The following is a 15590-nucleotide window of genomic DNA, read 5'->3' as shown; positions in this document are numbered from 1 at the left end:
GCGAAAATCACCTCGGCTATCAGTCGTCTCCTACAAATACCATACCATACCCATACTCCGGTCATACTTGATTTTTTTGGTCACGGATTACCTGCTTTAAACTTACGCTATGATCTTGAAATTTTCAGTGTACTTAGATTAGACCCTGATAAACGTTATTTTACACCTCAAATTTGAAACAAACGTATTTTCACGGATGAAAATTTATTACATTCGAGAAATAGGCAAGCATATACCAAGGTCTACTATGTATATGATGAAGATTTTATAAAAAAAGGGGAGACATAAAGTAGTAAAAGAGTAATAAGTCACAAAAAGGACAAAATACGGCCGATGAATAGTGAGAGAAGCGTCCTCTAAACTAATATAAAGAAGAACCTACCTTCCGTCATCGTTTATCCCAATGAACCTCCCGAAAGTATGGTCCGACGGCCATGTCCACCGCTGAAATGCCTTCTAATTCTTCCACACTGTTATCGGCACGGCAACAAAATGCGCGCTTTGATATCGAGATTGAGAGATACGTCGATAAGATAGATAGAAATTCTGGGTTAGATTCTTGAATATAATAGTGACCACGCAAAATTCGTCGGTTAGGTCGAAGATCAAAACGAATTGACTAATAGAGTGAACCCTTCGAGGTAACCCCTCTACCTATTCGATACGAATAGGTCCAGGATAATTTTAATTACTAACCGCAAACTTATTTTTACTTTCTATATAACTATACATAATTGGGTTACATAAAAGTCTTGATTAGCATGCAGATATCCATTTATTGTGGGAGCTCTCACCATCACATGAATTTCTACGTGTTACTAGATTATATTATTAGTTTATCGACTCGTATAATTAATTTTTCAATAGCCATGAATGCGCATGTAGCGTATTGAAAGTTGTATGCTGTTGGTTAAATTTCCCTTTTCAAAGACCCTTGACATAGTTCACAAGGTGTTATTCAGATGAAGGTACATTGGTATCACAAATTCACTCGTTGCTTTTTGACGAAGGCTGATTTGAAAGGCGATTGCAGAGGTCATCACGTATCTATTCACTGGCGTGTATTACTGATACGTTATGGATAGGGACTACCTTTTCCACATCATCAATCAACAACACCTCGGGTTATGGCATATAGGAGATAACATCTCTAGTATTCTCTGCGTGAGTATTTACGTAAATTTTTAACTTGAATACGAGGCTTTGTGGTCGGTAACCTAGGGCTGTAATGTGTGGCATTCTGGCAATTTCTAATACCTAGACATGTGATATGAATTACACGAATGATCTGGTACAGTTTACATGAGCGAATCCACGATTTAGAAGGAAAAATTTAAATTCGTTTTTATTAGAAACAAAAGTTAAACATAAAAGGGGAATCCGGTTTATGTATGAAAATTTCAGATAAAAATGGAGAAGAATTAAAAATTAGTGTGGCAGGTGATATTTGAGAAAATAAATAATAGTTTAGTAAAATTATTGAGGCATGAAGTATCACCACATATTTTTCTATACACATCACACAAAAGCTATCACTGACATATTACCGGTACATACGGTAAGGGTGGCGAATTCACAGGAAGTCGGAGCCACCAAAAATGAACATTGGCCTTCAGTTTCCCGTCGTCAATTTCGCCTTTTTTATTTCGATAATAATTTATTATTTTCATTCGCTTCTCTCAGAAAATAAACAATCTTCGATTTTTTTAAACTAAAAGGAACTAAAGAGAAAATACCCAATCAATATTCTGCTCACGCGGTACATCTTTCCTTTTTTTATCTGACTTTGTGACACACTGAAAAAATCTCAACCCCTGCTGGTCTGCATTCATTATGATTTAGAACTGTTGTTCAAAGTTTTCGGAAGATAAGAGGTATGTACTACTACTGAATTTTTCAGATTTTGCTGCCGATAAAAAAACTTTAAAAAGTACAAATGACTCAGGGTAACAACATATTCAAAAATATTTGGTGTGACTCCGTCAGTACATCTAACATTCATCATGTAACTATTGCCATCCTGCACAGAATGATACCATTGATGTCGGCGGATGAGTGTCTAACTTTAAAATATTTTTAGCTCATTCCAAAAGAAGATAATATTTCTTTCCAGACGGTTTCAGAAAAATCATCATCGACTGACATTGAGCATCAGTTAACTATGGCAGAGATAAGAGTTTCCATTGCCAGGCTAGGCTTTAGCAATAAAAAATCCCCGAGCACGGAAAGGAGGAGGTACCACGGTATCACGAAAAATGTTTTCGGCGTTGCAATTTGGGCCAAAGTTACAAGCAGGAGTAAGCATTGACGGTCACTATTTGTTTGAATCCTCTTGACATTGCGCCTTCGAACAGTTTAATTAGGTCAAGGCCAACTGATTGGTAAAATGAGAGCTACTGTCCTCGTCATTCCGATAATGCAAGTGGTTTCTTTTCACAAATAAGGAATGAATCAGCGATGATTTGAGTTAGTGCTGAAAAAATATTTTTATCTAATTTGTCAATACTCTGGATTACCTAAGGCTTGAGAAGATATTTGATCAACTCATTCCCGGCATTGATAGCGTTAAAATTAAGATAGATTAAACTATGTATTTGAAAAATAGTTCACACCCATAGACCTCTGGCAATTGATATTAAGGTGTGCGGTATGAATGAGCTGCATGCGTTGGCAGTCTTTCCAAGGACCAGACAAACTTTTCAAAGTTTGCAGTTGATATTTAAACTTGTATGAAGTCAATAATTTGACATGCATAAAAAGGAAGTGTAAAAATATACATGAATTAAGAGGAGAAAAGATTATTATAATCGCACATTGGACTTCAACATTTCGGATTAATACTCGGAAGGGCAGTGGAATCATTTTGTATTCCCATTTCATGCGATTGATTGGAATAAAAAAAAAAACAACAGGCTTCCGTCGATAGAACTAATTTTGTATATTTACAACATTTCCACCCAAAATAACTTAGCGCATGTAAATATCCTAAGCGCACAATCCTATTTCGGAGAGTCGCCATATAAAAATATGGCTTATAAAAAAATGTATCGCAGGATTTTTGTGATCCAAGAAGTCTTTTATGCATTTTTATCCCCAATAAATTTATTATAAATAATTTGGACGGAAAATGTACACATGTAACATATCAAATGAAACAATAACAGCTCATCTCAACTGAAAAAATATTAGTCCTTAGACACTCTTAGGAATTGAAATTGTTCCGCGAAAATGAAAATAGATATTTGTACATTGACAGGATGGCGAGGTATACATTGACTCTGTGGCGAGAAACAAAATCTAAACATCTATTTAAGCTAAGTGATTCTACGAGAATTTTCGACCGATTGAGTAAACGACACCCTATTTCTGTTCCAACAATTTTTCAATAAACTGACCTCGAACGTAAAGCTACCATAACGCTGAAACAATCTGCCAATTCATCAGAATAGTACCCCTATCACATGAACTTGCCTCCGGTTCAAGTAGATGATGAATCTGTATTTCAGTGACAGCAAAAAGCAATCGATATTTCATTTTCCAACGAACTCATGATTCAGTTCTCAACTATCCGTGCCTCTCCTTCAACTAAATTTAGATATCTTTGAGTGCACTGAAGAGCAATGAGCAAGAAAATCCAGCCAATTCATAACACATAATAAAATCGATTCAAACGAGACACGCAACGAAATTCATGACATCTTAATGTCATCATTATGACCATTGCTCCAAATTGTTAATATTGCGTCTACTCAAGCAATCTCAGTGACCCCTGTTGGGTACGCTTGCTTTGGTTATGTAATAAATGATTTCGAGATGAAACTGAAATGAAATAGCATATTTTATCTCCTGGCTTTTGTTATAGCAGCATAGATTATTAACGGAATGTTATATGTATACTAGCGATGCGACCAGGAGAAGTCGTCGTTTAGGGGGTAAAGGCGATTCATTACTTTCCGTAGAGCCTTGTTTACATGCAATATCTCTCAGGAACAATGCGTCTAAGGTCAGACATGTGTAAACAATGGTATGGGTAGAATGAGCTGAAATTCGGGATATCACTTTAACGAGCTAAAAATTGGTGGAGATCGCCTTTGGATAGCATAAATCAAAGTTCCGAAAGTACAAAAAATACGCACTTGGATAGCATGCCTCCGTATTGGAAAATCGGCCACTATCTTAGATTTTCCTGTATCACATCCTTTTGAACGCAATAACTTCGTATTTAAAATTGTAAGAAACACCACGTCACTTCAAATTGCTTTCTCAAGTAGAGGAAGCAATCGGAATACAATAATATATACTTAGTTATCATTATAAATACTTTTAGGATACCATATAAATGCTTGATTAGGAAGCGTCTGAAGTCATCAATATATTGAACGTGAACTTTCGACCTTGCTCGTTACTCAAATTGAAAAAAGTACCTAAAAAAAGTTTAAGAGCACTAACAATGCATCGAAATATGCTAATAATTTTCTTGTAACCGAAAACTGTGCCTTTGAGAATGTGCCATACGTAATCGCGTAATTGCGAGTATATTTACGACACGCAGCAAAAACTCTGACGCTCCTCTGCAAGGTTTTAGGGTGTTTTTGAATCTTTGTTTTTTACTATCATTCAGTCATCATGTTTTATTTTTTTTGGTATAATTCTCTTCAAGATTGTGAGAAAAGTTAATTCCTTGAAAATTTCTACGAGAAGATTTCTTCAAAAGTGCGTAACCATTGGATTTGCATCTCAATGAAAGCAATTTTTTGAAGCGATTTCATGTAAATAGCACGTACTATGAGGCTCTGACCTACGATAGGTTTTGAAAAGAGACCACAGCTAACTAGACAAATGAATATCAATACTAATGTAATCATAAGTTCCTCATTTTCTCAGATAGAAAACTAACTGATTAAATTCTTGCCATCGAAGATGAAAATTCTAAAATAAGAATATTAAGCGTAAGTATTTAGGTGAACATCATTATTTGTACTAATGCTTTGCACGCATAGTTGACTTAATTTTTGTAAACACACAATGGAAAGGATTCCTATTTCATTGACCATTCTATTCTTCTTTTAACAGGGGACTAAAGCAGAAAACATCATTCATAAGTTATGCGAAAAGTAACACATAACTGTCACTTTGGCCTAACGCATAAAATTTTTCCTATAAATAGTGAGTTACTCCCCAATATATTCATTCACTCATGAAATGAATGATCCGCTGCAGCTGTGGTGAGACAAATTCATACTTGGAAATAAATTTATATAGGTACAATCAGGAAGTCTGCAGCAAAGTTGAAGTCAAACTAATGATATTACCATTTTGCGTTTTCTTTCAAAGTTTCTGCAGGACATGGTTTAATCATTTCTCCTACGTTGCTTATCTAAGGAGGAAACTAGAAGCCAATAGTTTTTGCTTTTAAACCGTGACCCGAATCATTGAATTATCATTTGTTTGTGTTTTCTCGTACCATATTTCAGCGATACGAAGATAGGTACTTCATAGATTTTATTTCAGCTTATATCCCTCAGGAGCATTTATTTCAATGCCTTTATGGCTAATCTGATAAATGACGTCCGTGAAATCATTAACTAGCCAGTCATTAATTCATTACTTATGACCTGATTTGTGTCAAGATGGCCTTCCTAGTAACACCATTACTTCATCCTCCGTACAAACAGAGAATATTAGATGCATTGCTTCTTCGCTGCTAATCCTCTGATCCTTTAGCCTTAAGTATTCTTATAAAGCAGTAGTCCCTTGTTTGTCAACATTTGTCGCAGTTTGGGGATTTCAAACCAAAAACAAACTATAATAGCTGAATAATTTATCATGAACCTCAACCTTATGAGTTCGGGGAAACCTAATACTTATTTAAATAATTTTGCTGACTGAGAATATTTGAATGAGGATGCCATTCGTGATATGAGAAATAGATTTTTAGGCAACATTCAAATTGATGTGTACGGGAATGAAAGCCAAGTCTCATCAAGTTTACGTTGATTTAGTTTACTCAAAAAAAGCATTCGGATCCCAGTTACAGAGTTGATTTACGTAGATAGTGATAAAACTGTAGGGGAACCCGGTGCGGAAGTGGGGGTAAGCGATTTTAAGTGCGAAAAAAAACTGCAATAAGTATTAATAACCAGATTGGTGTGGCTTAACTTATAAGCAAGGGGACTGTATAGAGGAGGCCCAATTCAATTCCTTAAAAGGTTGATTTCTGTTGCCAATTCGATCGCATTTAAATCGGCTTTCAAAAATGTCCGCAGCTCGGTGAGGAGTGCAATGAAATCCATTTTTTTTCTCTTTTTTTCTGTATAATGTTTTCAATTGCGAGGAATAACATTTAAGAGTTATGAAATATTAAAATAACATCATCCTGAATTTAAATTTCGGTCGACACCCCTAATTATTTCTTATTTCCCTGTGAAACTCTGATCAATTTGTCCAATAGCAACGCGACTGGCGACTTTTGTAAACCCATTTAAATGCGCGGTGGATGACAACACTTTTAGAAACCGATTTTAAGAACCTCTATTATATTATTCGTGCTTAATAAGCAACACAAATCTGGACTAGTTATAATTATTGCCGCTTGCGCAGCACCTTTTTTCGCACTACAAAAATCGCTTGCCCCAACCGGACCCAGGTTGTATATTAATATATATATATTTTATGTTAAAAGGAAAAGACAACGAAGAACTTAATTTTTATTTTTTCGAACTTATTGGAGGAGGACAGATTGAAATAGGATTCAAAAGGAAATTTATTCGAAATTCTGCTTCAGCTACGAAATGAAATACGAATCGATACCAGAACATCTCAGAAAAATCGTAGACCTCTGAGGCAGATAAAATTTCGATGGTTTTTTCAAGCGTAACAAAACGTCCACCGGAAATGCCGATAAAATCTTTTTGGATCAGGTGATAAGGAGCAAATATTTTTTACATGCGGTATAGAATAAAATTGAGGAAAGATGGCAATATTAAATGCGTACCGACAAACCGGCATTTTGTTTTAGTAAAAATTGAGCAAATTACCTCTTCGTAGGAATTACTATTTGCCTTTCAAGTTGAAGCTACCTAAGGATCGACCTAATTGGAATTTTTATGAAAAATGTCGACAGTCATTTTCTAATGAAAATGAATTGATGAGCATTTTTAACATTGTGATTTCCACATTATATTTTGGAATTAGCAATAAAAAATTGGAAATTAGCGAGGGTTTTTTCGCAGTTTTTTCTGTACTTAGAAGAAAATTATACTATGAACAAACATATACATTATTATGAATGAAATCTGATTTAAGTCATCTGAGTCATGATAAAAATTAAATGGATATGGTGTCCCATTGTTGCGTTTCATTGATTAATTTTTAAATTTTCGACTGCAGTAAAATACGTCGGTTAACTGAATATGGAGCCACCAAACAAGTGGATAAAGTGTTTGCTTAAAAAAGTATGCTTTAAATGTGTCATATGCATTGTAACTTAAATTTACTTTTGAATGAGGCAATGTGTCATCGATGAGAACAAATTATTGTGCAAATAAGTGCAAATGAGAAAATTATTAATAAAGGATATGGGCTAAAATGTTAAATTCTAAATAGCCAGTAGAAATATTTTAAAGTGGATGTATACGTACCTTTACAAAGGTATCTTGGATTACATCCAGGATAGTGAAAATTCTATCTCAGGATATGTTATAAATACAAATATTAAGAGCTTATTTCTTCACAAGTCGCTTTATTTGGAATTTGTAATGATTGGGCTCCTTTTCATCCTTTCTATACTTTTCGTGTCAGCTTACATTTGGATATCCACTATGATCAAATGACACAATTGCAGGGTGAGTTATGGAGAAAGGGAAAGTATTTTTAAGTTAGTAGCTTTTAGGAAACCAGATGTGATAAAGCGGATTTATATTCAAGGGGAACGTAACCGTTTTTTCCACAAGATTCATCAAATAAGATAGCAACATTTCAGTCTAATTGGGAAAATATTATAAAATTTGACTGTAAAAATTATTCCTTCTGTGTATTGAAAAGTAATTATATGAAAAATAATGACTATTTTGAGCATTTTTTATCTTAATAACTGCCATATTTGAATACATTAATTAGATATTTGACAGAAACTTTCTTCATAATTCACGAGATTTATCATGCTTTTATCATTCTGACAAAAGTAACTGATAATAAAAAGAGTCCTCCCGTAGGAAATAACTAATACCAGTAATAATAATACCAGTTCAAATAATGAACATTATTTTAACTGAAATCGGAGCCTTATTACGAGGAATAATTAATTCTGTACGCAGGATGAATAAAATTTTAATGATACCATATGGCTGATAAATATGTATTTTAGGAAAGCATTAGAAGATAAATGCTTTCCTAAGTTAAATATGGGTGAATACATTTTTTACCCTGAAAGCGCCTTGAATTTCAGTCAAACCTGATTTTTTTCTCTAGCCCTTGATGCCTAGAATCTAGACGCCACACGTTGTTGGAGACCCGTTTAATCCACCTCTCTGTAAATATTTTTATTTCGCAATATGATTAGATGAGTCACTCCGTAGTATTGGCTGCTAACTTGAGAAACGCCAGGAGCTATTGGAGGAGATTGAGACGGAAAAAAATTAGGAGTTCTCCTCGTGACAGCATGTCGCGTTATCGGAATCAAAACTAGGGGAGTTCCAATATATAGCCCGTCGATAATCCGGGAGCTATCCAGTCTATTCTCAAACAACAGCCATGGCATTTGGTGTACTCTTCATTGCCGCTATATTCGTTTCGTCCACCACAGGTGTGTACCCAATTTCTCTCCATAGGCATCCCCATTCTCGGCGACCCTCCCTGTGTGCCTGCGAGTACCGTGGAAAACATCAACCCTTGACATAATCACGGCGATAGCTAGAAGAATATTTCGGGATTATTCATTTGAAGGGGTCGTGTATTTCGAAGTTTGGAAGGGTCAAACGTCAGACTGTATCTTGTGAATATTTCGGTCCCCCTGAATACCCTAGCCACTGGCTAGTGCATTGGGCGTAGTCGTCGCGGGCGATCGCTACATTTTGAAATAGTGGGAAATTCTTGAACAGAGGCAAAATTCCCAGGTTATAGTAGCCCCCTAACTAAATTTCTCTCAAAGTGAGAAATGCTCTTTCTGATTTCTGAATTTGAGAGATTCATCAACCCATTTTGAGAACAACTTGTGACCTGCAATTTTTCTTTTCAGAATTCTGTTCAGATTCCGATTTCTAGTTACATGCATAGAGAAACACTGTAGACGATGATGGAAGTTCAAAATATTTTCCATCACCTTCATTGTAAAACGCTTAATTCAATTTGCTTTTTTATTTTTTCCATTAGTGTTTTTATCCACCTTGGACCTAATAATTGCTCGTGATTTCCCGCAAAAATACGGGAAGAAAATAGCATTATCATCCATCGGGTAAATTTATTGACCTTATGAAACATGAAAGTGATCACAATTATTACCAAAGTCGAGCCAAAAAATGAAGAAAATGGATTATCATTAAAATCGACTCCAAAAAGTATTTTATTTTTGCTTGTTCTTCTGTTTTCTTGCTGTTTCATTCATGTCGGTTTAAAAGGTTGGATTGAAAAAAAAACAAAGCAGAAAAAAGGGAACCAAAATTTTAACACAACAAAAAACCTCTAGGAGAACACTTTTTACTGAGGCAAATCTAGGAAATATTCAGATTTTATGCTTTAAAGTGTATTTTTCCTCTCCAGCAATACTTTCAATTTTATGGCCAAGCCGATTTTCAATAGCACCTAAAACGACTACTACTCTCACCACACTCATTTTCCCGGTTTTAAATATAATCTGAACTCTATCCATGGCTTTTGTTATTATTTAATATAAAGAGTAGGTCTCACAGTGCTCCGGATATGTAGAAGAAACTAGTTACGATAAATGTGCATTTCGATGAGAAGTACCGGTGAGGCCTACTCCTTCAATTTTGTCCTCCCAAATACTCTCATATCTCGAGATCATATTTGGTTCGATGTGAACCAATAAATTATTCAGCCGGCGCCTTGAATTCAATTATTTTCTAATTCCTCTGTAACAGGGGCACCTGGTGGACGTATTATTGGCGGACGAGATGCACTAGCTGGAGAGTTTCCTTACCAGGTAAGAGAGTTGATCGCAATTTTTGGTTGTTAGTATAGGAGGGGACCGACAACTAAGGTCATTTGCACCAACATCCGAATTTGAATGTTCTGATCACGACCGATTTCAATGCATTTTTTATTGCCAGTAATCGGTTTATATGAATAATACTCATTGATACTAACAAGGGCGGATCCAGGATTTTTTTCTGGGCGGCACCATGATCTGACAGGCAAACGGTCCTCTCTTCTTTGGGATTAAACACAACACGCAACAATTACTCTGCGAAATTTACTCTTAAATTTAATATAAAATTTATGAATATGTATATACTTAAAACTTTTGCATTAAAATATAAAATTTATTGATATTTGTATTAAATATCTCATCTCTGTTTTGAGCGTCTAGGAGGGGGGCAGCATGTGCTCTTGTGCCCCCCCCCCCTCTAATTGCCCTACTGATACTAATAGAATAAATAGTTATCAGCGATTCTCGGCTGTAATCTGCTGTTATGCACATATCATCTGTTCTCTTATCAGTTTAAAACTAATTGTAATTACCTATCAAATTCATTATTTAATAACTTGAGAAATCAACAAATTGTATTTAACTTATGTATGGTCCTTCTCTATATTTCCACGTTCTCCTAAATCTTTTGTGAGCCCAGCTGTCGATGAGGTACCACTCAACACACACCTGTGGCGCCGCTATAATTGGAACAGAATGGGCAATAACAGCCGGACATTGCTCATCGTAAGTTCAGTATTAAGAAAATATTGTTTGATAAGAGTATTTTACGGCGAAAATAAATCGGTAGATTCCTCAAACAGAATTTTATTGCCTTCCGATGAGTTACAGTAAGGAAAACGCTACCAGAATTTCCGTAGAATTTCTAGAATTGAAGCATTTTTCATTTCTAGTTATCTACCACCATTTTTGAAGTTTGCTGTCTCCCTTTCAGTTATATCTTTATAAAATTATTTTCACTACTTTCTAATATTTTTCTTTGCCGATAATAGCACTACTTACGCACTTATCGTCATGTGGCTCAGGAGGACTTATATTGTTAACATTTATAATTTCTATGTAATCGAATTGCACAATTTACCTTACTTGCCACACTGCATATTTTACATAAAAGGTTTCTGTAAAGAAGTTTGTCAAGATTGTTATGATTTTTAGGTGGAATTGTATAATAAATATTTTGAGTTTAATAGAAATTCAGTTGTCATTTTAGCCAATTCCACAAGTTAAAAAATTCACGCAGTCCACCTTGAAATTCTTTATCATCTCATTCTTTTGATCATTCGGTATCGTCCTCATATTTTTTTCATTAACTTCAAATGCAATGAATATTTTCCCTTCAGTTCTCTTTTCTCATTTGTCTTTGTATTACGTCCCGTCAGGAGCCAGGGTGGAATGTACACGTTCCGCGCGGGCACCGTCACCCGTCTCTTTGGCGGAACCACGCACCAAGTCATCGAGAAACACGTCCATCCCCAGTACGGCACCGATGATCACGGGGCGCCCATCAACGACATCGCACTCTTCAGGGTGAGCCAAATTACTTTCATAAAACTAATTTAGACCTTAATTCTTCATTAAAACTTTCGCGGGTAATCGTTATGCTAAAAAAAAAAAACTTTTGGGCTACGTCGTCGCGTCAATTTTTTGGGTGGCCCCAACGTTTCCCGACCGATGCTGGTCGATTTCTCAAGGGTTTCATGCGGTAATTCAGGGTATTCATTCGGTCGGGAAACGTTGGGGCCACCCAGAAATTGACGCGGCGACATAGGCCAAAAGTTTTTATTGGACATAATTTAGACCTTATTACATGCAGATAACCAAAGAGGAGAATTTTTTTTTATTTTGTTTAAAGCCTTTCGTGGGGAAAAATATTTTGAAGTACTTTCATTTTCGACTATTTTTTTAAAAGAATATTTCCCTATTCCCCAGTGTTTTGTTTTTCCTAATTAGAAACTTTACATCTACTTATTTAGTGAGCCTCCTGGCCATTATGAAATATAATACGCAACACTAAACCCGAAAACTCACTGCCAGAGAAAATGAACATTAATGCAGAGAATGGAAGTATTTTTAATTTTTGAAGCGGGCTAATTCTCTCACATTGTCTCTCTCCATCTGTTCACACCTCGTAAGTGGCCATTTCCTATACTCCTTGTCCAACGCTATTGACTCCGGTTTTTGGCTGCCTATAATTTCATAAAATTAGACGCAAAAGAGCGCTAACACATTTTCAAGTCAATCTACACAGAATTCTGCACTGCACGTGCATAAATAATACAACACTGAACATTCCTGTGATCTCTATCCAGCCGGATGAGTGTGACAAAAGAGATGTAAGCGCTCGAAATAAATATAAAGCGATAAAAAGTTGGCCCATAAAACAGAATAGAAATAAAATATAGTATGTGATAGAGTTCAGAATTTGAATTTAATTTTAATAAACTCTTATGGAAAGTTACAATGAGGCTCCGGGGAGGGTGAAGTTCGCTGTTTCGAGAGGAGACCGATTCATTATTTACCTCTTCGCCTTGTTGGTCCGCAGCGATAGTTCATCTGAGGTCTGATATTTTTAGATATAAATCTCTTTTAGATATAAATCAATTTTTTGCAATCATTGCTTGCTAAGGTGGTGAAATAAAAACCTGCATTTGAGAGCAATCTTAAAAATTATGAAATTAAAAATTTTACAATAATTAGGGGGGCAACCACAAGCCCCCTTAATCCACCAAAGATGAGTTCTAAGATTTGAGATTAGCACGAGCAGAAAAAGAATAAGAATTTTCTGGGAATAAGTAATTATAAAGCATGTGATCGGAGCTTCTTAGTAAATGGCGAACTGCTCATTAAAATATGTTAAAAATGTCAACTTTACCCACCAATAAATCTCAAAATTGATCCACCAATGAATTTTCTCACGAACAGGTTACCCCGCCTTTCAACTTTGACGCATACACGGCTCCTATTCCCCTTCCATCATTTGGACAAGCTACTGCCGTGGGAAGCTTGGCCTACGTAACCGGATGGGGATCGATGAGGGTAAGTTAAACTGTTAATACGTTAAAACTCGTATATCTAATATTACGATAAATTTGTCCTTAAATCTGCTGAAAAATAAAACGAATAATTCATTAATGCATTTAGGTTAATTTAATGAATAAAATCAATTGATTTTGGCATTACTTGGCAACAGGAAGAAATACTCGTACCTCAGCAAAGTACTGTTACAAAAACAATTTTTTGCTGTGTATTAATTTCTACGACTACAGCGTCATTTTCAAGACAGTGTTTGCCGCGATTGGCATCAGCAATATTTATGGCCCAATCAAATAACTTTTATGCTTTTCTTGAAAAGGATTTGACTTGTTTTGAATTTATCAAGATGAAAAAATCAAACACCGCGAATACATTTAAGTCTCAATGTTGTCTTGACGAATAGATTTCAGCATTACTGCAATGACTCAACTGAAATTTTAATGTATTTTCGAACTTCATTTATAGTATGCAATAGAAGTATTACGCTTCGTTTACCAATCCGGACTGTTTTGTGATACTTTTGTTTGAAAATTCGATACAGCTCGCTACTTTTCCATCCACCCTGAGGTATCTAGAAAAAAATTGTGAACATTTATCATGGCCTATATCGAATGTACCAATTATTTCGAATTTCAAACCTAACTGGCTCACACTTTATATTCCCTCTCCATCTACACCTTAGGAGGGCAGTCCATTCCTCCCCTTCACCTTGCAAAAGGTACAAGTCCCCATCATCAGCAAGCAGACCTGCAGTGCCTACTACGCAGAGGGTGGTGGCATTCCGGCCAACGAAATCTGCGCCGGCGTGCTCGAGGGTGGAAGAGACGCCTGCCAGGTACGAATGACATGATAAATCCTCACCTTATCAATCAAAACGGATTCTTTCCTAGCGGTTCAGCATTAATTAATTACTCCCAAGTAGATTTAAGGAGATCCAGTGTAATTTTCTCCTTATCAGCTCTTCTTACCGCGTCCATACTACTTCAACTAATTTAACACCAACGAGATCCAATAATAAAAAAATATCATTCTCTCAATTTCAGGGAGATTCTGGCGGTCCACTCGCTGTCGACGGAGTCCTACACGGCATCGTATCCTGGGGCAACGGGTGCGGTCGAGAATACTACCCAGGTGTCTACACGGAGGTGTCACAATTCAGGCCGTGGATACAGCAAGTCACGGGAATCTAAGACAGTGCATTGACTGCAACAACTTCGCCCTCATCCTAAACCTATTTATTAACATAACTCTATTTATTTATGCTTGAAAGTGAAGACAAAATGTTTTGTATACCTATCTTGGTAAAGAATATTATAATGTATTTATTTTTTATATAAATTGAAAAAATCGAGCTATGAAGCAATGCATTATCATTTCTGAACTGGTTCCATGGGTCGAAATTTTTTCTCAACGTACCTATAGACTGGCGACACTTACGCCGTTGGACGGCATTAGACTCTCTCTGGTTGCCTGTTATTCTGAGATTGGTGGAAGCATACATAAGAGCGTCCATCGGCGTCAGCGCATCCGTCCAAGACTAATTGATAAAATCCGAGAAAACATGATGGATCAGATGGGCTTGATTGACCAATTGCTTGGGTTTGATTGGTTGGTTTTTGAGTCACTTATTTCGATTGGAAATTTTATTTTCAATGCAATTAATACTTTCAAAGGAGGAAGAGTAAAAATTTTAATAAAATTCATTTGCAGGAACTGACTTTACAAATGCTTTCATTTTCTGTAATCATACGGAAGTTTGGGTTTTAATTTTGACCTCATCCTTTAATTTCTGTGCAACCACCATGCTCGCTCCTTTGGGTATTTACTCTAAAATTTCAAATCTACTGACATAACGATCAACATTCAAGGACCGTGCGCTGGCAGAGATTTTGTGCGACGCGAAAGCTTAACGCACGGTAGAAATTGGAAGCGGGTAAATGAGCCTTAAAGTAACCATACCACTCGTTCCGTATTTCTAAGGTGGAAGATTCCACGTGCCCACTAGAAAAGCATTTGTTGAATATAGATGGAGTGTAACATTAGCAAGGACCTTGGACGTTTCCCCTTAATTCATCAACTCGGAATCAAATTGGACGATCTCAAACACTCTTGAAATATTCTTCCGAGAGTCCTCGTTTACCGCCCAAAAAATAGGGTAAAAAAATAAAAGCCCTGACTAATGATGGTAGGCAGTAGTACTCCGCCAGACCTTCCCACCACCCTTATTTATGCACAAAGAATGTTATTATATTGATTGTCAGTAGAGTCTAAGTAAAACTAAAGTCAGGGTAGAGCCTAAATAGAATAAAATTATCATCAAGGATTCAAAATGAAAAGTACTTATTCCTACTGTGGCTAATTTTCATATTTCTAAATGTTAAACCGTATTTCA

At 36.0% G+C, this 15590-nt stretch overlaps 1 protein-coding gene across 2 annotated transcripts in view; it reads left to right on the top strand.

Moving 5' to 3' along the window:
• The window catches only part of LOC124170623 (mite allergen Der f 3-like), a 49903-nt gene extending 35354 nt beyond the window's left edge, over positions 1 to 14549 (top strand). The window contains exons 1-7 of one of the 2 annotated variants that reach the window (XM_046549475.1): positions 8743 to 8803; positions 10098 to 10159; positions 10806 to 10891; positions 11545 to 11692; positions 13088 to 13201; positions 13881 to 14033; positions 14242 to 14549. In XM_046549475.1, the coding sequence (XP_046405431.1) occupies positions 8752 to 8803; positions 10098 to 10159; positions 10806 to 10891; positions 11545 to 11692; positions 13088 to 13201; positions 13881 to 14033; positions 14242 to 14388 (762 nt within the window). In that variant the 5' untranslated portion in view covers positions 8743 to 8751 and the 3' untranslated portion in view covers positions 14389 to 14549. Of the gene's footprint in view, positions 1 to 8742; positions 8804 to 10097; positions 10160 to 10805; positions 10892 to 11544; positions 11693 to 13087; positions 13202 to 13880; positions 14034 to 14241 lie in introns of those variants that run through there. The other variant, XM_046549467.1, reaches the window with a different exon arrangement.
• The last annotated feature ends 1041 nt before the right edge of the window (positions 14550 to 15590 follow it).

This window comes from Ischnura elegans, chromosome 1 (genome assembly GCF_921293095.1).
Source record: "Ischnura elegans chromosome 1, ioIscEleg1.1, whole genome shotgun sequence".
In the NCBI taxonomy this organism is placed as follows: domain Eukaryota; kingdom Metazoa; phylum Arthropoda; class Insecta; order Odonata; family Coenagrionidae; genus Ischnura; species Ischnura elegans.
This window is presented reverse-complemented; position numbering and strand designations above follow the sequence as displayed.